The sequence below is a fragment of the Natator depressus genome, chromosome 7 (assembly GCF_965152275.1).
Source record: "Natator depressus isolate rNatDep1 chromosome 7, rNatDep2.hap1, whole genome shotgun sequence".
Classification (NCBI taxonomy): domain Eukaryota; kingdom Metazoa; phylum Chordata; order Testudines; family Cheloniidae; genus Natator; species Natator depressus.
In genome coordinates, this window is record NC_134240.1 from 14004686 (window position 1) to 14022174 (window position 17489).

General features: G+C 40.5%; 1 protein-coding gene across 7 annotated transcripts in view; it reads left to right on the top strand.

The window, feature by feature from the left end:
- CNTN4 (contactin 4) overlaps positions 1-17489 on the top strand; it is a 632904-nt gene that overhangs the window by 318625 nt on the left and 296790 nt on the right. For all 7 annotated transcript variants that reach the window (XM_074957521.1, XM_074957515.1, XM_074957517.1 and 4 more), the window contains one exon: positions 5733-5873. In XM_074957521.1, the coding sequence (XP_074813622.1) occupies positions 5819-5873 (55 nt within the window). In that variant the 5' untranslated portion in view covers positions 5733-5818. The remainder of the gene's footprint in view (positions 1-5732; positions 5874-17489) is intronic.

The window sequence follows — 17489 nt, forward strand, 5'->3', positions numbered from 1 at the left end:
ATTCTAAAGTAATTGCTAAACCTGATGTACCCCCCACCCCCCGTACATGCATAAAATTTTCTTTGAGGTTCGAGGAAGTCCTGAAGGAGACAAGTGCCATATGTAGGCTGGTCCTTAATGTCACAAATGATGAGAATTTCAACTTTGATTATAAAAAGAAAAGGAGTACTTGTGGCACTTTAGAGACTAACCAATTTATTTGAGCATAAGCTTTTGTGAGCTACAGCTCACTTCATCGGATGCTGTAGCTCACGAAAGCTTATGCTCAAATAAATTGGTTAGTCTCTAAGGTGCCACAAGTCCTCCTTTTCTTTTTGCGAATACAGACTAACATGGCTGCTACTCTGAACTTTGATTATGTCATGCTGGCTGGAGTGGTTCATGGCATTGAGTGCCAAACTCAGGGCAGACACACCACACTGCTTGTATATTCTATAATTAGATGTCACCAACCCAGTAACAAATGTGAACTCTGAAGCACTCTAACAGTCTTACCACAGAGTCATACAGTCCCCTTGGGCATTCCAGTTTGTCATGCCACCCAGGTATGCTGAACTAGTGATTATTGATCTTTACTGTATGGCAATCAACTAAGATTAAGGTTGTATCCAGTCCCAAGAGCCCAGTCACTTACCCCAGGTCAATTTGTACCTCAGATCTCACACCAAAGACAATGGTTGTAGAAAATGAAAGAGTTATTTACAGGTTAAAACAGACAACATACATAAACAAATCAGTTGCAGATATGGTTCCAAAAGGTGACAGACATGTAGTAATCCGTCAACACTCCATGTGTTTTAGGGTTAACCCAGGTTGATCTTTGGGATCTCTGCTTCTGTTTCCTAGCTGCAGCAAACAACAAAGAGATGAAGAATTTTCATGCCAGGTATCTTTATTTCCAGAATTCAAAATGATGGGACAAGCTTCCTTGCACATAGCACCTTCACCCCTGTGAGAAGGCCATTAACCCAGTCTTTGTATTGTGATGTGTTACTACCCCCCACTTAGTATTGATAATCTTCCTCCGTCTGCCCGGGCTCACAAATTCAGAGCAGCAACGTACAAGTATTTTATAGTTTAAACACTACACTAAACATTAAATACGTCTTTGCAATACGTATCTTGAACACGCAGATGAGCTGGTCTGGTTTCTAGCTATGAATTTGTCCGTGCTCAGCTGAAGCCTACAGCCTTGGCAAGAGCTGGCACCTGGTCTACCATCATCAGAGATTACTTCAAAATACCTCTTCTTTAAAGCAGATGATCTCCCTTTGAAGTCTTCTGATTACATTGAAAATGTTGAAATAAGCAGAATTTTAGGGAGTTTTTCACATTTTCCATTGTATTTGATAAATAACTGTGCTGAATACTAATAAATATCTGTCTCATTATTTTGTTTTCAGCTAAAACCAGGACAGGTAGTTGTGGTGTTAAAATGATTTTATAGAAGGGAAAGAAGCTGCCATCTTGAATGCCCTTCTTAAATGTTTAGAAGAAATTTATGGTAATAACGTCATGTCAGTCAATGATCTACTTTTCTCTTTCTTTTTCCTGTATACTGAAAGTTTCTATGCAAGTTTTGAAAATGTGAACAGAGATATATCTGCATGTTGTGGTATAATATATACTTGGAAGCCACCTTAATACTTCATCCCGTTAAGACCAGACACAGCACAAATATGAAAGGTCCCAGTTACTCCCCTGTGTGTGAGCACCCCCAATTTCTGGAAGTAGGATGGCAGTACTTGTGACTGCCCTGGCACATTCTGGGGTTTCTACCTCAAGAGGAGGAGTAGAAATTGCAATATGAGCCACATGAATGACAGAGTGCTATTTGGCTGCTTTCTGATGCCTATGGAAAAATAGGGAAGAAAGCAAGCCAGATCTCCAGGCATATAGTTCCAGTTCTGTCAGTGACTTGCTTAGCTATCAATTTGATCGAGTTACCTACAAACAGATCCCCAAAGTCCATTAAATCAATGGAAATCCTTCAGTAGGCTTTTTGGATGACACTTCTAGCCTCTATTCTCAGTTCTTCATCTGTAAAATGGATGCTATAATACTTCCTTACCTGACAGGGATGTATGCAAACCACTTGGAGAGTTTTTTGGCTTGAAATTGGTACTGTTGTTGTTAACCTTTCTAATAAAATGTGACTGGTGAATGTGATCCAGGAACCACTTTGTGCCAACTAGCATGGGGCACGGAAGTGGGTGTATAGGGTACACGGATCTCCTGGGTCTGGTATGTCCACTCTAGGTCACCAAAGAATGTCATGTGAGGTCTCAAATAAAAGCCACTCTCACACTGGTTGTCATTTCGAAATGCATGTACAGATGTTGTGTAAGGAGTTATGTATATACAGTGAAAATTATGTTCTAAAGTCTCAGTGTCTAGGGAATGATCACCAGCAAAGATGAACAAGTTTTCTGTCAGATATATATATATTTTTAATCTAGGGGGCTTTTTACATGTAAATTAAGTATTGTCAAAAAGAAAAAGAGGACTTGTGGCACCTTAGAGACTAACCAATTTATTTGAGCATGAGCTTTCGTGAGCTACAGCTCACTTCATCGGATGCATACTGTGGAAATTGCAGAAGACATTATATACACAGACACCATGAAACAATACCTCCTCCCACCCCACTCTCCTGCTGGTAATAGCTTATCTAAAGTGATCATTAAGTTGGGCCATTTCCAGCACAAATCCAGCCCCAGGATTCTGGAGTTGGTGTGTGCCTATTGCTACCTGTGCTGAGAGAGTGAGGTGCTTATGTCACCAGGGGCTGGTGGTTTCAGGGAGAGGATCCACAGCAGGCACAGACCAGACTTCTCATGCTAAAGCCAGGTGTTGGTGAGGTGTCTCATAAATCTCAGTACCCCTGGGGATCATCATAGTTAGTCTTTCTATATGCTAGTAGCTGTGTTTTTTGTGGCATGTGTCTGTGGGCATTGGAGATATTTTTCTGGCAGTATATTAAGTTAATTATAAGTGTTATCCTACCGCTTGCGTTCTTAATTAGGTATCAAAGGAAATACTACATGTAAATTACTATTCTGCTCAAGTTCCACTAAGCTTATTCCATGAAGTGAGAAGAATAATCCTAAACCATTGAACGGCCCCAGTATAGTACAAGTTTTACAAATAATACCTTATACATAAGGATCTCTGCTTATTGGTGAGAATACGTTGTTGGAAAGCCAGAATGCTAAGAAGAAATTCACAACATGATGTTGAGCGTAGGGCAAAATTCTACTCTCAGTTGCACAGATGTAAATTGAAAATATCTGCCTTGAGTTCTGTGGAGTTACCCTGTACTTCTGTTACTGTAACTGAGAGCACAGTTTGGCACATAGAGCATAACTAGTTTTTTTAACCTAATATGAAATCTGTATTACGAAATTGGATACTTTTCCTCATTAATTGCTGCAAGAGAGAAACGGCTTAACATTGTAGATCAATTCAGAGGTCAGTCACGACATTTTTTTAAATACAATTAATTATTAATGCCCTAATAATTCACTTAAGATGTTATTCATTTCATTGATCAGCCCTTCCTGCTTATCTACAACCAGTCTAATCATCATGCATGTCAGAATATCTGAATATATTCAGTTAGTCTTCACCCTCTTCGAATTACATCTTCAGATCAGAAGATAAGGGTTCTTAGTCTTCTCAGCACATTGAACCTGACTTTATGAGAAGAATCTTATCAATTTTAACTCACAAAAGCAACCAGAGACCTCTAATGATACCACTTCCCTTTCTATTAGTCATGCAGTTTGTCTTGTAAACATGAAGGCCCCTTAACTTCCAGACATCAGTGATATGAATAAATGATAAGAATGTATGATTGGGTGAAATTATGTATGTATTTTTAGTATTTAAATGCCTCCTGTGGTTATTTCTGGAGAGGGGCCCTTTGTAGAAAAGGGGTATTTTCTCCTCCTAATTTGTAATGGAGATTAGAGTGCCAGGAAAAGATCAGGTTTCATTTGGAAATACTTAGATGATAATTCCATTGAAGGTTTCCAGTGTGTTTCAGGTTCCTTATCTGAGCATCGGTAATTGTGCGGATGCTTCAGAAAAACTTCCCAGAGGAGGGGCGGGAAGAACAAAGTCGTGCTCTACTGAAAATATATTGCCTTGATACAAATTGATGTGACTCTCAAATGTTTTACAGCACTGTAATCCTTAGCTGGCCTGATGGTCTAGTGCGGGGTGGGTAAACTATGGCCCAGGGGCCATATCTGGCCCTTCACATGTTTTAATCCGACCCTCAATTTCCCACCAGGGAGTGGGATCCGGGGCTTGCCCCGCTCCGGTGCTTCAGCTGGGGGCTTGCCCCGCTCCATGTGTGCCGTGGCTCCGCATGGCTCCCAGAAACAGTGGCATGTCTCCCTCCACCTCCTACATGTAGGGACAACCAGGGGGCTCCGCATGCTGCCCCCACCCCAAGCATCGCCCCTGCAGTTCTCATTGGAACCACAGCCAATGGGAGATGCAGGGGCAGCATCTACAGACAGGGCAGTGCACTGAGCCACCTGGCTGTGCCTCCGCATAGGAGCTGGAGTGGGGACATGCCGCTGCTTCTGGGAGCTGCTTGCGGAAATCACTGCCTGGAGCCTGCATCTCGACCCTCTCCTGTGCCCTAACCCCCTGCCCCAGTCCTGATTCCCCTCCTGCCCTTCAAACCTCTTGGTCCCAGCCCAGAACACCCTCCTGCACCCCCAACCCCTCATCTCCAGCCCTACCCGAGAGCCCATACCCTCAGCTGGAGCCCTCACCCCCCCTGCACCCCAACATCCTGCCCCAGCCCAGAGCCCTCTCCCGCACCCTGAACTCCTCATTTCTGGCCCCACCCCAGAGCCCACACCCCGAGCCGGAGCCCTCACCCCCTCCCGCACCCCAACCCCCAATTTTGTTAGCATTCATGGCTCTCCATACAATTTCCATACCCAGATGTGGCCCTCGGGCCAAAAAGTTTGTCCACCCCGGTCTAGTGGTAACACGACATGCTGCCATGCAGAAAATCTAAGCTACAGTGTGGAAATTAGTCCAAAGCTGACCATGTCACTGCAGGGTCATGAGGAGGAGAGGGAGTGTCCTGGCTCAATAGGTAGAGAGAAGGCCTCACTACCTCTGGAGACAGTCTCCTTTGTACAGAGTGATATTTATGATTTCTGGAGGTAGCTACATTTTGCTTTGTTCAGTTCAGTTGCTGAAGTACTTTAAAGTTGTCAGTCAGTAAAGAGGGATAATAGTAATACTTTCATCTTCAAAGTGTTTTACACAATTAACTAACTAATAACAGCACCCCCATGAGGCAAACAGGTGAGTTTACAGATGGGAAAAGTGAAGTAGAGAAGTTCAGATGACTTGCCCAAGGTAACAGAGAAAGAGGTGGATGCAGAACCAAGATTATGTCACAGGAGTCTGCCTTCCAGTCCTATGCTCAGATCACTTAGACCGCACATCTCACAGATATAGTGCTCCTCTGCAAATACGGAAACACACTCTGTAAATCCTCTTCTTTGTTCTTCAGATCCATAATTTCTAATTCCTGCTCCCCACCCCCAACCCACCTGGACTGACTTTATAAAACAACAATTTCTGTTTCCCTCCAGGTGTCAATTTCATTTAGCTCACATGGAAAGATACTCTCATAGTATGAAGAGCTGTAATCCTAAATCTCATTGTAATGTGTCTCTCTTTTTTCCCCCCCACAGATTAAAGGTTGTGTAAAACTTAAAAGAAGCAGCATTTTATTCACTAGTTATTGGACGCGATCCTCCTTTGACCTCGGAAACTGAAAATGAGGTTGCTATGGGAACTGCTCGTGCTGCAATCATTCATGTTGTGCCTTGCAGGTAAAGTGTCACTTTAAAACTTTTTGATTTAAAAATGCCACTGTATTTCACACTAATTCAAAAGTACACCAAGTTTTATATGTCAATGATAAACCAGCAAAGTAAGACTCCACTCTGTGAACTGCATTAGCAAAGGCTGCTGAACAGACCAAAGCAACACTCTCAACCTGCTCCTTTAATATTGATTAGTATCTCCAAAGCTAGACCCTGCTATTTCAGATACCACTTCTACCCATTTTTAATTGAGTTGCTGTTGACGAAAGCTATCATTTTGCCCATGTTCCATGCTAAGCAGTTCAGTGCTCAATTAAACACTGGTATAGTATAACATTAAATCCTTTGAGAACAATATTGAGAGGAATGATCCAAATAATTTGAATAATATGATGCAACACTGTACTCATCTTTTTAACTGCTACAGCACTGTTGTGAGTGAACTGCAGAGTTGTCGGTATTTCAGTCCTCCTTCCTCCCTTAATGCAATCTAACACTCCTTCAAATGCTTGATCCCTGCCCACCATAGTCCAGATCCTCTCCCACCTATATTGTCATCATCTTGTTTTTCCAACACCAAGGTTGGGTAGGCCTGAGGTTATGAACAGACCCCATCCACATCTTTTTGAGGCATAATTTGAGCCTGTTTGGTGTTGCCTGGATGGTTTTATGTTATACCACTGTCTCCTTGGACATTCTCAGCCTCTCTCTCTTCCATTGACTCGTCCTGAAAGAACAATTTTAGGCAGTGGGTAATGGGATGTTTTACCAACATGGCCAACCCGTTGTAGTTGGCACCTTTTGATGATTATAGTCATGCACTGCACTTTTAGTCTTCCACGGATGTCATCGTTTCTTGATCTGTCTAGCCTTGTGACACTTAAGATATGGCACAGGCACTTCATCTCAATTGTTTGCAAATTTTGCTCCAGGTATTTTTTCAGTACCCATGTTTCACAAACAAAAAGTAATGTGGGTACAACGAGTGTTGTATGTAGTCAGGTTGTAGCTCATATGGACGCTCGTTTTAAGATCCACACACTTTTATTCAGGCATGTGAACATTGTGTTGGTAATAGCTACCCGCTTGTTGATGTCATCTTCACAGCAGTTGTCATACAATGAAGCCCAGCTAGCAGAAACTCTACTTGTTCAATGTCTACACCATTTTAATGACAAGTTTAGCCTGTTTCTTGATGTTATCATTGGTTTTGACTTTTGTTCCTTCATTTCTAAGCCCCATTCTATGGCTGTTCTGTACAGGTTACTTGCTGCTTCTTGGTTGTATTCCTCTATAAACACAATAACTATGATATCTTCTGCAAAGTCAAGGTGATTGATAATTTTCCCCACTGCAGGCTCAACGAGTGTTGCTGAGGGAGTTGAATAAGATGTTTTCTAAGTGTACAGTAAAATTATTGGACTTTATATGCATCCCTGTCTGACTCCAGTTTTCACTTCAAACCACTCTGTCAGCTTGCCGCTGACTCATACTGTATGCCAAGCTATGTTATACAGACTCTGCAATATTTAAATCAACTTGCTGCTAAAACCATACCACTTGATTACTTGCCACAGAGCCTCTCTGTTAAGACTTGAATACTTAGGCATTCGTTGACCTCTGTGTAACTCCAACATTTGATGAAAAACAAGTATCTGGTATGTCATAGAACATCCAGATCAAAAGCCATCTTATGATTCAAAGGATTTCCTCTGCTCTTTTTTTCGTTTGGTCAAGAATCACTCTACAGCAGTGGTGGGCAACCTGCAGCCTGTCATGGTAATCCGCTGGTGGGCCGTGAGACAGTTTGTTTACATTGACTGACTGTCCACAGGCACAGCCGCCCACAGCTACCAGTGGCCGTGGTTCGTCTTTCCCGGCTAATGGCAGCTGCAGGAAGCGATGGCCAGTATGGCCCTACGGCCTGCCACTTCCTGCAGCTCCCATTGTCCGGGAACAGCAAAGTACGGCCACTGGGAGCTGCGGGCAGCCGTGCCTATGGATGGTCAATGTAAACAAACTGTCTCACGGCCCACCAGCGGATTACCCTGTGGGGCCGCAGGTTGGCCACCAATGGCTTAGATTGTATTATGGTAGCAGGGTCGTGTTTCCCTTGTAGTTTAATGCTCATTATGCGTGATGAGACACATCTAAAGATTTTAAAAGAGCTGTAAATATTTTCTGATAGTATGAAGGCATCTCCTTCATTCTGGGCATTGTCTGTGCTTCCACAGTAGATGGTTTTATGGTGCTTTATGGAAAGTTCACCACTTCCAGTCCAGTGTGTCTCACAGATGCCAAAAATGTCTATGGAAAAAGACGTCTCTCTAGTTATGAGTTCTGCAATTAAAATTCTGACTTTGTCTCATTCATCCACCTATTTAGAACTATAATCCTCCCCAGCAAAGAGGGATAAATTGATTTCCCTTCCCTGTCTCCCAACCTTCTCTGCCCTGTTTCAATGTTTTTCCTGCCTGCATCTGTGCAGTCTGTTCTCAGCTGACCTTCTGACCCAGTGCTGTTTTCTGGTTTGATTGTCTGCTCAACAATATGTAACTGGGAAATGAGTGCTTTGCGGAGTGTAGGCCTCAACTAAGTGAGAGTTTCTGGGATATGACTTCTTCCCAGCAAGAGTGCTATACACCCTAAACCCCTTCAGTGGGAAAATCTCCAAATCCCACACTCTGATCCCTAATTCTCCCCTCCACACCTTTAAAACAGCTAGTCTCCTAGGTATTATCCACTTGGGACCTATCCAATTTCTTAAACATTAATCTTCAAAATCACTTTGTACACTGTATTTTTGCAAAATACAAGCCCTACTAAATTTCATATTTTTTTCTAGAATGGAGGCCTGCTTTTCCACCCCCCTCTCTCCAGAGATATGTAACTTGCCTGAGAAGCAAAAGCACTAAGGCAATACAGCCAAGCATGCACTCTAATTCAATCAAACAAGCCACTACTTTGCAAACAATGGATCTGATTCTGATCTTGTTTACACAGATGTAAAATAGGAATAGCTAAATTTGCATTATACTACTAAAAGCAGTGTGAGTGAAATCAGAATCAGACCCAAAATTGTGATGAAAAACACATTTAGAGGTAGAACAAAGGATTGCTCATGAATGATAAAGAAATACAGTAAGGTCATTTTGAATCTTCCTCCTCCCTCATTAAGTCTTCATTGATAGGTTTCTCATTACACAGTATTAATATTCTTAAACACGTGCTTTGTTCTGAATGGGGGTAGTTAGGTTTTAATTAATGCTTTTTGTCATCTTGTTGTTCATCTTGATTGCTCTAATTTATTCACTGCTTGATATTCAGAATTCTTAAGTGTTTTCTTCGTTAACTTGTGTTTTCCTCCCTTTTTATATTTTTATGTTTCTGTGTTACTTTTGAGTATTCTCTAAAAGCCAGTTGGAAATATGTTTATTCTCTTATACTCAGGACCACTGAACATTAGGCCACTTTGTCTAGGTGCCTAAATATTGATTTAGGTACCTAACTTCAGGTACCCACATTTGAAACTTTTGGCCCAAGTCTCTTAAATGTACTATGACAATTTCAGAGTAGGATGAAAACTAGTTACAAAGTGTTATACTATTCCATAGATGGTACTAGAAATTCTAACTCTAACAGTGTGTCTTAGGTATAGATCTAGTATAATTTAGTGTAGGTATAGATCTAGTATAATTTAACTGCTACAGCACTGCTGTGAGTGAACTGCAGAGTTGTGGGTATTTCTGTCCTCCCTCCTCCCTAAATGCAATCTATGTTGTTTATAAATAATAATAATAAATTCACCCAATCTCACAAACCACAAGAATGCATGTTTATTTGCTATCATTTCCATCCCAAAAACTCATAAATAAAGAATCTGTTTCTCCATGAAATATAAAGCAATTCAGTAAAATAATATTTCAGAGGACTGTGTTTGGGTTTTTAGGCCTGATGTTTTTTCCATTCCTACTTTTCCCATTTAAGATCTAATTTAAATGAAAACTGGCCTTAACACAGATTGTTCTGCAGCAGCAGTTTTTCCCTCTTCTCTGCTTTGCAGTGAATTTCCCAATGACATGGTGTCACATTCTGTGTTCCAGTTAAGTTGCACTCACCCCAGGAATGGAGTGGGTGATCTCAAGTTTTGGGCACGTTTTATTTCAGGTGACGAATATATGAGGCTTGGTTTTATGGCAAGAGAGAGAGGTGCTGCTGCTTTGAGAGAATATTTGTAACTCCTGCATTATTGTGTCTTTAATTGTTTGCCAAAGATGGCCAAAGCTTTGGATAGGGACATCCTTTGATGTGGAATTTCCCCTTAGAGTGAAATCGAAAATAAATAAAATTGTACTGTCCTGGGACTGTTCTAACTTAATCTCAGCTGTAATGGCCCCCTGTGGGCCATTCTGCGACAGAGAATAGCCACAGCCTGGTTTGCTCAGGCCATGACCCCATGATCCCCATAAGGGGGGAAATATGACAAAAATGTAAAATATGACATGGTTAATTAAAAATTGTTAATTAGTATGACAGTGGTTAATTACTAGTTCTACAGCTCCCTTACTGTATGATGTACATTACAATACATAAAATACGCTAAAAAACCCACCACCTATCTCAAAAAGCTTGCAGTCTTTATTTTATTTGATGTATTTTTAGAGCACCAACCATGTCTAGGCACCAAAATAAAGTAGTTAAAATATAAAAGTACTGTACTCTCCTGTTCCTAGGGAAAGGTATACATGATTCAGGTTCCCTTCAAAGTATCTCTCAGTAAAACTGAGATTTTCCCAAAAATATGTCCTAATTAGAAACTAACAAGGCTCCCCAGTTCCTAATTCCTTTAATTGATTGATTGGGATTTAGTCTCTTGGTTTTATGGATAAGCCTTCTTCATCACTACAGAGGGGGAAGGAAAACTTACCTTCCAAATGTGGCCTGGACCAAACGTCATTACTCTCCTTTTCTGGAACTCCTTGTGATCTCAGAACATTGTTTTTACCTGTGAAAACTTGTAAGACTCTGCATAGAAAGACATATAGGAAGAAAGAGTGGTGTCAGGGAATCCCACTATGGAATTAGCACCATGAATCAAATCAGACTTTTTGCGTTAGTTTAAATTTTCAAAGATTGTGTATCGTTTTGTTGGGCTCAAAAGAAAGTATTTTTTAAAAGTCCCATGGTGTTAGCTAGAAAGCTTTGTTGACTCCATCCCTTCAAAAAAAAAAAGTTCAATCAAATCAAAAGAATATAATGAGGTAATTTTCAGTTTTCATAAAAATTATGTTTAGTACTGTAGTAGTCTGAGATTAATCCAACCTCAAAGTCTAAATCTGAACACTCCTGAATCTTACTGTTCAGAATACAACTTTGGAGCTAAATTTTGAAGCCTTTTCCCGTCTCTTAAAAGTAATTAATTCATTCCAATTTCCAGAAACCATCTTTTTAGCACATTGCCAATTGTCATTTTAGCTATCCAGTTAGGAAATCAGCTACTTACCTACCTTTCTGGTCATTACTATGAGCTATAAAGGTCAGAATTCTTAGCTCTTCTCTCACACTGGGGAGCAGTTGCTCGCATGAGCAGTGTCACTGAAGTCAGTGGGACTATTTGTGTGAGTAGTCATCAGTGTAAGAGGCTCACAGTCTACTTTAATATTAACTCTAATGATGCAATGAGGAGTGTTGGAAAAAAATAAATTATATATAGACCAATCCTGGACTGTATTTAAATGTTAGCTACAGGTGAAAGTCTATTAATTCCTTGAGCTATCTAGTCTCCCTCATATCCTGCACTGCTGAAGGTCCACCTAGAATGAAATAAAACTCCCAACATATCCTGTTCATATACATATGAACTTGAACATATACAATATAACCTTGGATCAGTCTTCAAAGTTCATTTTTACTTTGATCATTCCAAGATCTTGTTCTTGATCACTGATGGCATTTTCCCTGGACATCATAACTAATGCCAATTGTGACCTCTAACCTGGGGTGCCCTTTACAATGCTTTGCTGCTGTAGCTTCCAGCCTGGACTGCTCACAAACATCCCCCAGCATGTAAATCACTCCCAGTTAGGTCTCTGTGTGTGCTGCAACCAGCCAGCCACACCTTGGCTCTTACCAGCCTTGGTTATGCTGCCAGGTGACCCCCAATCCCTGCCCCAGTCTCAGAATTTTCCCCAGAAACGTATGTAATGTTCTGCCCAGCCCTCTTCTGGACAACACAAATATTTTAAGTCCGTTATTCCTTTCAGGGAATAATGTGCCAGTTTATTATTTCAAATAGTTATTCAGACACCTCAGTTTAAATACACTGTATTAGATAAAACAGCAAAACTAATTTATTAACTACACACAGAGATTTTAAGCGAGTACAAGTAATGAGGCATAAAAGTCAGAAATGGTTACAAGAAAAATAAAGATAAGATGCTTACTAATGGCTAACTTAATAAACTATATTCGATTCAAGCAAAGTTTCTTACCTCATGCTGCAGCAAATTACTGACCAAACTCTCATATCAGGATCCCTTCCCCAGAGTTGAACACCTGCTTCCTTTGTCTCTGCAGGTATAGTGAATGAGATAGCCAGACAAAGAGAAAGAGGTGTCTTAGGGTATCTGTCCCTCTTTTTATCGTTTTATCCCCCCTCCCTTGAAAAACATTTCCAAGTGAGAACCAGTTTATGTGGAAGGATATTCCCTGCTGGTTTTTTCACCTGTTTGAACTTCCTTTGCTTTCCTTTCCTGCTGGATGACTCTGTTTACTGCTTAAGTGCAAATTAAGGCAACCACACATTCCTTTGTTTAGGAGAGACATGTTGCCAACTTCTGTTTGGGCAGGGCTGTGAGGTTAGGAACCATACAAAGGAATCTTAAAACTTCACATATAATGTTGCCACAGATATTTTACAAGGACAGTCCTGACCAGGAAATTATGAGTTTTCAAATGAGACCTTACAAGGCATATTTTGTACAAAGATTATTTTAATAGTGTGTAGGATGTGAATACAAGGGTGTATTCTGTCACACCAATATTCTTAAAGACTCTGCTATATTTTCTAGAATCTTTCCTTGAATTGCCAACTTTGCAGAACTGCACTCCTCATAATTATATTAATACTACAATGCCAAACAATCCTTTATGCTAATAATTGTAACCCAAGGGGGAATGGCCCATAAAAAAACATTTATCAGGCTTTAGCAAAGATCCAACAATCTCTTTCTTGGAAAGTATGATATAGCCATATGTCACAGAATAAAATATATGTGGATAGGGATGGGAAACTGAAGCTATGGTATAGAATGGGCCATGTGAAGGCAAAGAGATGATACCAGGAATGTATATGGTCCAGTATATCTGCCACGTATGGCAATTCTCCATGCAGAAAATATCTCCCGCACATCCCCCAGAATTTTCTAAGCATTAATGCACAAAACTAAAGCAGAAGAATGAACTAAGGAAAAAATTGATTGTGTGTTGACTGAAACTTTGTAGTAATATACGGCTGTAAATCCTGCATATAAAAATGACACATTCTACTTGGAGATGATATTCAGATGACATGTGACCTTGAAGAACTAAAACCAGCCCACAAAGCAAAATCTTCCAAACCCCATTGCAATTTAATTAAAATGATCAAAGCATAAACAAATGATAAATTCCACTCATGAGACTAAACTGAACCCAAGTCAACCAAAACAGTAGTAATAAAGAACGACTAATATGAACCATAAGAGAATCTAGGGAAGTGTTGTGATGATAAACAAAATACATCAAGACCTCACAGACGTAGCCTATAAAGCTGAGGTAGCAAGATGAATAATCAAAATGCAAAGCCACCGATTAAAGTGTAATACTCCAATGTAAATGACACCAACACCAGAAATAAATTAACACACCAGAAAAGCACTCCCATTGCTACAAAAGAAATGAATGTCAAGACAACCAACTAAGCATAAACTTGTGATTCAGGAGCAAAGCACTGTAATAATTTTCAGGGAGCATGAAGATTAAACTTTACAGAAAAAAAAATCAGTTACATCAGATAGGTTCTGATTTGAGTGAAATGATCAGACTAATTTTTACATATGGTACCAGGCCCTTCTGACCTTAGGTGAAGCCCCACAATTCATGGGGGCATAAAAGATAAAATCAAGTTCATCAATCATTTGGATCGTTAGTATTCAGATTAATATGAAGAGTAAGGAGAATGAGAGTTGATAGCTCTACTCGTGGAGTGGTGGGGTCTGTGTTACTTTAGTTGATTCACTCAGCTTTTCTAGGAATGGTACTTTTGCTTACTGGGTGGCATATTGTCTAAAGTTGAATCCTTTTAATGCAGTTTTATTTATTTTGTTAGCTTCTATCATTTAATGTTTTGAAAATTCTTGGTTGCCACCAGCAAGGGACTTTCCTAAAAGGTCATTTACCTCTCAGATGGTTGCTATGACTCATGCAGCATGTAGAACAAAGCAAAACTCCCATTGATTATATTGGGGCTGGGATTTCACCAGAGACTTTTTTTTTTCCTTGAGATGAATTTGTGTGCTCATGAAGGATGCTGGATTGACAGCATTGAATACGGAGGCCATCTAATTTATCCATAAAGGAAATAATACAGGGCAAACTTCCCCTCCCCTGTCCCAGTAATGGACTGTATCCTCAGGTGGTGTAAATTGCTTGATTGCCTTCTCTAGAAGCAAAGGCACAGATTCACTATCTTCTATAGAGCAATGACAATTTACACCATCTGAGGATCTGGCGCAACCTGCCTAAAATCTGACTAGAAGAGGCTAGTACTACATATGGTAGTTCTTCTCCATGCGTAATGTATACTTGACCTCAAGTTCTCAACAAAGGTGCTTCTTGAGGCGGTGGATTGTGTGATTGTTGTCTACCAGTTCATTTAACATAGGCCACCAAGGAACCAACAGACAGTAGAAGCTTTAAGTCTGTCTTCCTTTCCAGGAGAGTATCGTCATGGATTATGGCAAAGGGGAAACTAGGGGAAGTGTATTTGCAAACATGCTTGCCAATTGCAGTACAATTTTGTACATGCACTTTTTCTTTTCTTTTTCTTTTCTTTTTCTTTTCCTTTCTGTTTCACAAAAGAAACATAGGCATTGCCAAACTAGATCAGCTATGAGGTCCATCTAGTTCTCTATCCTGTCTCTGACAGTGGCCGGTACCAGATGCTTCAGAAGAATCATAGAATCATAGAATCATAGAATATCAGGGTTGGAAGGGACCCCAGAAGGTCATCTAGTCCAACCCCCTGCTCGAAGCAGGACCAATTCCCAGTTAAATCATCCCAGCCAGGGCTTTGTCAAGCCTGACCTTAAAAACCTCTAAGGAAGGAGATTCTACCACCTCCCTAGGTAACGCATTCCAGTGTTTCACCACCCTCTTAGTGAAAAAGTTTTTCCTAATATCCAATCTAAACCTCCCCCATTGCAACTTGAGACCATTACTCCTCGTTCTGTCATCTGCTACCATTGAGAACAGTCTAGAGCCATCCTCTTTGGAACCCCCTTTCAGGTAGTTGAAAGCAGCTATCAAATCCCCCCTCATTCTTCTCTTCTGCAGACTAAACAATCCCAGCTCCCTCAGCCTCTCTTCATAAGTCATGTGCTCTAGACCCCTAATCATTTTTGTTGCCCTTCGCTGGACTCTCTCCAATTTATCCACATCCTTCTTGTAGTGTGGGGCCCAAAACTGGACACAGTACTCCAGATGAGGCCTCACCAGTGTCGAATAGAGGGGAACGATCACGTCCCTCGATCTGCTCGCTATGCCCCTACTTATACATCCCAAAATGCCATTGGCCTTCTTGGCAACAAGGGGTATAAGAAGGTATAAGCACCCCTCCGCAAGCAGATGTGGGATAATCTGCCTCCCATATTAAGTCTCATCCTGCTCTCTAATAATTCCAGACTGCCTTAAACTCTGAAGCATGAGGATTAATATCAATGTCTAAATTATTACCATTAATTGTAACTCTGGATATTCTTGTTGTTCATATAAATGTCCAATCCCTTCCTGAATATTGCTGAGTTCTTGTCATCATTGACCTACAGTAGCAAAGAGTTCCACAGTCTAATTACACATTGTGTGAAAAGTGTTTTCTTTTATCAGTTTTGGACTTGCCACCTTTTAATTTCATTGACTGTCCCTCTGCTCTTGTGTTATTAGGCAGCCAGAGAGAACAGAAATTCATGATCTACTTCCTCTGTGCTAGTTATTATTTATATGCTTTTATCATGTTGCTGCTTATTGATATCCTGTTTAAGGAAGTCAGGTCTTTATTCATACATTTGGAGTAGGACCTTTTTTGTGTGCAAATATGAGTATTCTACATGTGACCAAGCATATTCACCTGAAAGTTTTGCGATTGAGCTCCCTCTCTCCTCCCCACCCTTCCACGCCCCATTTTATAAAATACACAGATATTGTGTGTTTGGCAGTGAGGATGTTAGACCACATGGAGAAAGAGAATAAGGAAACCAATAACTTCTAAGAAGAATTTGTTCGTTCCTGTAATTTCTCCCTCTCTAGTTCTTCTGGGACATTTGGGTTTCTAGACTTGTTCATAACATTTACTCAGAGCACTTTGCAAAGCAAAACTTGTCAAGTAAAATTGTTTGCCTTCCTTTCTTTTTTAGAATAAAGCTCATAAACTTATGCCCAAATAAAAGAATCCAAAAGAGACAACTTATTATGCAGTTTTATGATAATGCTTTTGTTTTTACTAAGTGTGTTTTGTCATAGGGAAAATGCTATAAAGAGTTTATCCATTTAGTATTTCTGAGTGATCGGTTTTAAAATTAAAGTGGCCATTTAACAGACTTCAAAGTGTGCAGGCCAAAATACAAAGACTTGATGTGTCGCATCATGAGATTTATATTTGCTCTATTGATTAAAATGCACGCAGAATTTTATTTTTACTCTCCAACAAAATAGCTTGGTAATGAAACCTATTGGATTGTCTGTGTAAGTCTTTGGTTTATAATCAATGAAGTGATATGTATAAAGATGAGTTTGTTGTCATTGGTTTGTTGTATGATAGGGCCTGATCCTGATAGGTGCTGAGCACTGCTGCTAGCTCCCAGAATCGTTTGTATATATAAAAGGAAAAGAATAGCTGAAACTTGCGGGGAGAATGGCAGGGATAGGGAAATTATGTTGGAACCCTGCTAAGAATTGTGCCTAACATGAAGGTGGCCGTATAGGGGAGTAAAGGAGAGTTAGGATTCCCCCTCCCCTTTTGAGCTTCCCAGATCCTAGCTCCTGGCGCTGAGGAGCAGAGGGGTTGTTCCAGAGGTGCTCCTTCCTTGAGAAAGTGTGTGGTCAGAAGGCAGAACCATGGCACCCAGCCCCCTATATGCACTGGTGAGTGGAGGTGGTTAGATGCATGGAAGAGAGTATTTTATACCCCGTAAAGGGGTGTCACAAATTACTTCCCCATTAGTACAACATGAGAGCCCTGGAAGGAATACTGTCCGGCTGAGCAGTGTCACTGCCTGCCCTACAGATTGTAGAGGGCAGGGATTAAACTGAATAGATGCAATAATTATGAAAGCTAGAGAAGATGAGGGGGATACATAGTTAAAACAA